Source organism: Agrilus planipennis, unplaced genomic scaffold (assembly GCF_000699045.2).
Source record: "Agrilus planipennis isolate EAB-ADULT unplaced genomic scaffold, Apla_2.0 scaffold85, whole genome shotgun sequence".
In the NCBI taxonomy this organism is placed as follows: domain Eukaryota; kingdom Metazoa; phylum Arthropoda; class Insecta; order Coleoptera; family Buprestidae; genus Agrilus; species Agrilus planipennis.
This window is the reverse complement of record NW_020438910.1, coordinates 794,038-801,351: the sequence shown is the minus strand read 5'-3', so window position 1 is coordinate 801,351 and position 7,314 is coordinate 794,038. Positions and strand designations below refer to the sequence as shown.

The following is a 7,314-nucleotide window of genomic DNA, read 5'->3' as shown; positions in this document are numbered from 1 at the left end:
TTGCATAGATATCTGTCTTTATCCTAGGGTAGGTATTAAATTTCATTCAATTTAATTTTTATTTTAGCATTAAAATTGTTAATGAACTAATAAAATTAATATAGATATGTCAGGTACCTATAAATTTATTTTTGTATCAAATCGCATAATTTTCTCTTTGTACGCTTGTTCTTTGATATAATAGAAAAAAAAACAACATTTCTAATAGTTTAAGGCAAAGATCTGTTAATACTGGATGTGGATAGCGCGCTTACGGTTTTTCTAGTGTATGACTTTGAATTCAACGCGGGAAAAGGATAGCATCATCTGTACTTTAGCGAGTGCGATGAGGACCAGTTTGTATCACTATATAAATTAATGGTAAAGACTTAAGAAAAATTTGTGGTGTAATTTTTGTGAAGTTGTATGATTAATTCAAACAATTCGAATAAAAACAAACGGAAAGTTTTACTAAACGTTTAATCAAGTTTCGGATAATATAGCAATTTACCAAAGTATATAAAAGATTACTAATAGGCGAAGAGCCGATAATACTAAAAGTACCGTCATCGCGGAATTGTTAAATTTTTAAAAAAATTAATAATTGACAATTATAACAAAATGGCCTTAATTTACTTAGTCAAAAGTATATTAAAAAAATATAATAAAAAAGAAAAAATGTTTTACCATCATCGCAAAAAAAACAGTCGAATTGAAAACCTCCTCATTTTTGAAGTCGGTTAAAAAATAACCCTACACTGATGTAATGAGAATACTAATGTTACTGCTACTGTAATATAAAATAATGTTTCCAGTATGAATAAAGTTAGGTCATATGATTAATTTTAATTTTACCAAACCAATATATACATTAGTATTTTTTTGGAAATATAAAGAGGTGTATTGCCTCCTGTGAATTTTGATTTTGTTAATTTCATTGTAAAGTTATTGATTTTTTTTTGTTTACTTTTATGATAAATTGACTTCCGTTATTTTCCAACAAATATCCACAATGTGATCTAACCATGGGATGATTTTTAAATGGTTTCTTATTAACCTAATGATATTCAATAAACTAAATTGCTAAATTTACACGATTTATTTAGATGCCGTTTATTGTTATGGACAAAACAGGGACAATTTCCTGGTATCGGAGTATTTGTGTATAAAATGTTACACTAAAATACTATACTTGCGTTATTGCGTTAAGTAAGAGTATATATATCTGTCTTTTTCTTATGTTGGAGTCACTTACCAAGAGTTGCGCGCTATCATATTGAGTATTACTAGATCTTTGTTATACAGTATTAGGAAGATACATTTTTTTTTTTTACAAGTTTTAATTTATATTGCACAATTTTAAAGGGTCTGTGGTATGGAATTTTCTTTAATGTTAATAGTTACTAATACCAGTGGTATTAATTTTGATTAAATTTTCATTACATAACCCCTTATATAAAAAGTTGTAAGGAAGTAAGAATTAAATCGGCAGATTAAGGAACGATTTTAATGTGTTACTTATTTCAGGTGCAACCTGCAGCTGGATCTCCTATATTTATAGCATCTGCCGATGGACCGGTTATTGTTACCCAATCGGCATATTGGGTTATGCGTTTACCTTACGTCTACGCGTCTGATAAAGGCAGTTATACTGAAAATATTACTGCCCGATTATTAGCTAAAGTTTTTGCAGTAACTGCAATTGATGATTAATTTGTATTTATGACTAATAATATTTTATTTTTGATATCTTTGTTTATTCAAATAGCATCTTATGGGGAAAACGATAATTAGAAACTAATTCAACAAAAGCTCTTACAATTAATAAACCTATTTAAACAACGATAAAAATACTGGTAATGGCTTCGCTTTTTAATTTGTTGTGGTAATCTAACAAGTCGGTATACACATTTTACATCTTTTAGGGCATCCTTTGGCTCTTTTTAAAATAATTAATTTAGATGGTCTTAACTTAAGATATATAGAGAGGTTATTACCAAAATGTAACTGTCGGATATAAGCTGGTTGATTTTATACGGAGAGGGTTAAATTGATCTGTATTTATAACTTCTGATTCTACTCTCAAGTCAACGCTAGATTTTTTTAATACTTTTTTTGGGAATATACTGTGCTATATTATATACAAAGTTATAATTATTGTTCATGTTTTCCTCCGCGTGGAATTTATGACTTCATGAGGGTGTTATGAATTTTGCGTTATTTTTTATCAATTTGTCATAGTTAAAATACCTGCAGATCAAAACCACAGAACTTTTAGAGGATACCTCTAAAAAATAGTTAAACACATACATTATTGTTTGTTTTATGAAAGTGTATTTTGATTATTCTTTAATAACTTTACAAAAAACCAAACCATATAAACAGATTTTTTAGACATAACAAGAAGCTTCATTAAATTTATGTTAAAAAGTTGTAAAACTATCTACAGTTGTGTTTTAAGAAGAGGAAACCAAAAGAAAAAGTGAAAACAAAAAGCACGTCTTTTGTTATTATTTTTAATCTACAAGATTAATCCTATTAATAACGCAAAAGAGCTTCTAAAAGAGAGGAGACTGGGAGACTCATAAGCTATGCTCATAAGTATTGGTGCAAAAATGAAGCCTTTGTATATCTATTATCAATGAATGAAGCCCATTCGCCACCAGGGCAATCTGATCATAGGCGTAACTGAGATACAGATATATATAATTTACGGCTAATTTTTGTCGCTTTGACTATCAATTGCAAGAAGAACAATTAAGCATAATAACAAATATTAAAATTAATGTTTTTTATCCATTAATCACTTAGAAATATACAATATTATTCCGCAGTCCACGACTTAGGATAATAAGATTACGGTAAGGAAAGCAACACACATAAAGTGAACGTTGTGATTGCCATGTACTATCTCTTTTTTTTCTCTGGTCGGTAACCATAGAGTATAGTCAGAGATTGGACTCCTTATCTATAGTCACAGTATAAACTATTTACTGTGCTATAGTATTATCTATGGCTATAGTCTTCATAGGCAATGGTCAATCAGCTGGATTTAACCTTAATTATTTTGTTATCATTTGTATTAATAAGTAGCCCATAGTTAATATACTGTAATGTGAATTGTTCGCTATTATAATTTAAAGATAAACATCAGATCTGATATTTTAATTATAGTTATAGCTGAATCGACTGCATTAACGATAGGAAAGTCCAAATAGCAAATAATAGGGCTAGATTTAGTTATTGTCTAATATTTACTAAAAACTGAAAAGAAGTACATTTTAGAAAATATAAAATATGGATGCTGGTGGTGATAGGTAAGTTTTATTTTTCTACTATAACCCCAATAAAGCTTAATAATTTCAGGTTGCAGTATTCAAGTAATATAGCTTTTATTAGAGAAGTGTATGATAGTGAATATGCTCATCAGGTATTTGCATTGGAATTAGAAAAGGCTCTTGATGCTGGATGTTCTGTTATTGTAATTGAACCTACTCAATTAGGGGAAGATACAGCTCAGTGGATTACTGTGGGAAATTGTTTGCACAAAACTGCTGTTTTTTCAGGCTTAGCTTCACTAACTGCAGGTTTGTTATAATTTTTGAGTAAATTTGAAACAATAGCAATAATTTGTTTAACTACAAAAGAAATAATTTCCAAAACATTTATTTATAGTTTAGGCAGTGAATTAGCAGTATAGTTCTTCACAATATAATTTTTGTCTTTCAGTATTAGAGAGAAAGACAATTTTCAATTTAATCATATTAGCATCACATATTTATAGTGTTAAATATGAGTATTTTTTCAAATTTAGGATTTATATGGCCTGATCGACCTTTGGCTAGCACCCCATTGGCGGCACTATCTTTCCTTTGCACTAGTCTCTACACAGCTTCTTGGCAATTTGATAATTGTGTTAAATATCAGGTAATTTTTCCTAATTTTCTAACTATTGTATTACCAGATTAGCTTTAAAATTTGTAAAACATTTTTTGTTTAGGTGGAAAAGGACCCTAGAAAACTTACTCGACTTTTAATTTCTTCTGCTGTAACAGCTTCTTCTCCTGTAGTGTTAGTTCGAAAAGACAATAGAAAAAGTATAATTCTTCATTGTACAGTTTCATTTGCAGCTGCGGCATTTTGTGCTTACAGACTGTACTGCACATTTAAGTAGCCATAAAAATTTCAGTGAAAGTCTAGTCTTGTTTGGTTTAATAGGTATTATCTGCAAATTAAACTTTCAAAAGAAACAGGGGTGAGAGATCCATTTTTAAATGCTAAAGATCGATTTATAAGAGTACAAAAATGACCTATTTGTTTAATGTATCATTAACAGTAGATTTTGGAAGATTATTTTCCACCACTTTTTTGTCTCAGTTTAATGTTATTTCAATTAGTAGACATTTTGTAAATAATTACAAGTAACTGGGTCTAATGTTTATTCAGATAGATCTTGAACAAGTGCAAGTTTCTGCAGATTTACTGTTGCATAAATGATTGTAGTTAAAAGTAAATAAATTATTGAAAATACTATATGTATGTGAAAATGTCACATTAGTGCCATAAAGTAGATTTTATTTTTAATTTTCTTTAATGACAATAAAGGTATTAATTTTGATTAAATTTTCATTACATAACCCCTTATATAAAAAGTTGTAAGGAAGTAAGAATTAAATCGGCAGATTAAGGAACGATTTTAATGTGTTACTTATTTCAGGTGCAACCTGCAGCTGGATCTCCTATATTTATAGCATCTGCCGATGGACCGGTTATTGTTANGAAACAAAGGTTGGTTAAAAATTTTTGTAATAATACATACTACGATTATCTCATCAAACATTACTTTCTTCAGATGGAAGATAAGTATGATATTGGTTAAGATTTTTATGAACACTTTTTAAATATTAAAGGTAGAAACAAAACAATGTTGGTGAATAGGTTACTATCCACATTAGAACTAGGTTACAGCATCACCCCAGGAACCGGCGAAAAGTTATCGTAATAATCCTGTGTATGTCGACTTTAAAAAAGTTGAATAAAATGAGTACTGCCCACTTCAAAAATTAAAACTTTTCGTTTTGCACTAACCATACTAACGAATGTTTGCATAGTCTGGATTTACAAAACAAATTGAAAAGTTTCAAAAACACATTAGTAAGACAGATGTAAAATTATAGAATAAAATGCAGTTCTTAACTCACAATCACAGTGCAAAAAAGGAAATATGTGATTACCAAATTAACGTAAACAATTCTTTACTTTTAACTTACTAAAAGTTTGTAATAATGAATAATCTTAACCAGAACAATACTTATCATCCATTTGATGAAGTTTGGCGAAACAATAATTGTAGCAGTGGAATGGAGGCAATATTTTTCTGAACCGGTTATAAAATTTTAAATATTAATTATGGCCTTAAGTTGTTTCAAGTTTTGTTGCTCTTTTTGCCATAATAAAGAAATACAGCCATGGAAAATATTTTCTCAATATTATAACTATTCTAGGAATAGAAGACGACACAATCACTTCATTTTTTTTCTGAATAATTGCTTGTATTACTTCTTTAGCGACATCTTCAGGATTGAAGCCCTTCGCAGTAGTATCATCCATCTTCGAGTACTTTTTCCCTGAGGCTGTCAGTGCATTTATAGACAATGAAGTTTTTATATAACCGGGACTAATGACAGTGACAAAAATGTTACTTGCAGCAACTTCTGCTCTCAAACTGTCACTAAATGCTTGCAGAGCATGTTTAGATGCACTATAGGCTGATCTATTAGGTAAGGCAATGAGACCTTGGACAGAACTAATCATTACTATATGACCTATTTGTCTTTTAATCATAGAAGGTAAAAGGGCTGAAAAAGAAAATTAAATAACTGCAATTAATGATTTATATTAATTTTCTGAATTAGCACATAGAGAGATATATTCTGTGAATATATACTTATACAAGAAATCACAAAAATTACTTTTTTAATGCAGTAAAATCTTTTGTTACAAAATTAGTTTTAAAATTTATGCTTATTTATAATTTTAAGTGTTTATTAAGTAATATTCAAAATAAAGTAGTTTTAGATACTAAAAAAGAGTAAATCTCTCTCTCCAATAAAACAGTATGACATTAAAAATACATGCCTAAACATTAACAGGTATTAACAACTTAATATATTATTGCTTTTAATATTTATTGATTTAATAGAATTACCTTTTGTTAATGTAATTGTCCCAAAATAGTTGACAGTCATAATTTTTTTATCAACTTCAACATTAGTGTTAACAACGGTCCCTCGATGAGAAATTCCTGCATTGTTTATTAATATGTCAACATGGCTAGTGATAGAAAGAATTTTCTCTACCACGTTTTCAAGGCTTGTCAAATCACTGAGATCCAAAGGTATTATAATAGGTGGATGTGTTGGTGTAGTAGAATACATTTGCAATAAGTCATTACGAACTCTTTCTAATTCTTGCCTTCTTCTAGCACATAAAATAACTTGAGATCCGTTTTTATAAAACTCATGCGATAACGCTTCCCCTAAACCAGAGCTTGCCCCTGTTATTACTACAACCTGAAGTGAAAAAGGGTAATTAAATCATTTCGTTTTCTGTTCCTTATATGTACAACTTAAAAAAGTATTATTATTCTTACTAAGTACCTTTCCGGCCAAGGTTTTTTGATTCTGATTAAAGTAAATACTTCTTATTACTTTAAACATAATAACAGGTATAGCAAAACTGAATGCTGTTGTACCCAGTATGTTGTACAAATACTGAAACGCCTTTTTTATACTAATTAAGATTTCAGAATCGGCCATTTTCCAGTTGAAGATTAAATCAATTAATATAGTAAATTTTAGTCACATATTCATTAAATTTCAACTGCACTTGAGTACTTAACTAACAATTCACGATTAAATGATTAAAGTAGATGAAACATACATAACCTATACACTACATAAATAACCTAACCTAAATCCATAGCATAGCCCTTAATAATTAATAGACAACTAATAAATCATAATAGATCAAGCATCATAGATAATCAAGCATTCCAAATCTACTACTACTCTACTTCTATTTTGCATTGATATTACTAATACGCGTGCGCCACTGGTGAATCATAAATAATGTGATCGTATAATGCCAATTTGTAATCATTACCAATAAATAATATAAAAATAAACTTGGCTTACCATAATAGTTCAGTCTTTAGGCACAAATAACACGCAATTAATTTGCGTTAATTAAATTATCGTATCTTCAGTAGTTTTTGAATAAATTGACATTTAATTTCCACCTGCACCCGAAACAATTTTCCTTTTTTTTACAAAA

General features: G+C 29.1%; 2 protein-coding genes across 2 annotated transcripts; one reads left to right on the top strand and one right to left on the bottom strand.

The window, feature by feature from the left end:
• Positions 1-2,891: 2,891 nt before the first annotated feature.
• LOC108733881 (transmembrane protein 11 homolog, mitochondrial) lies at positions 2,892-4,510 on the top strand. The gene is made up of 4 exons (XM_018465228.2): positions 2,892-3,296; positions 3,346-3,566; positions 3,794-3,906; positions 3,980-4,510. Exons 1-4 carry the CDS (start codon positions 3,277-3,279, stop codon positions 4,151-4,153), a joined length of 528 nt encoding a protein of 175 aa, XP_018320730.1. The 5' UTR covers positions 2,892-3,276; the 3' UTR covers positions 4,154-4,510.
• Positions 4,511-4,764: 254 nt separating this feature from the next.
• LOC108733879 (dehydrogenase/reductase SDR family protein 7-like) lies at positions 4,765-6,999 on the bottom strand. The gene is made up of 3 exons (XM_018465225.2): positions 6,639-6,999; positions 6,188-6,551; positions 4,765-5,837 (listed from the first exon to the last, which is right to left on the bottom strand). The coding sequence occupies exons 1-3, from the start codon at positions 6,795-6,797 to the stop codon at positions 5,395-5,397; spliced, it is 966 nt and encodes a 321-aa protein (XP_018320727.1). The 5' UTR covers positions 6,798-6,999; the 3' UTR covers positions 4,765-5,394.
• Positions 7,000-7,314: the final 315 nt, after the last annotated feature.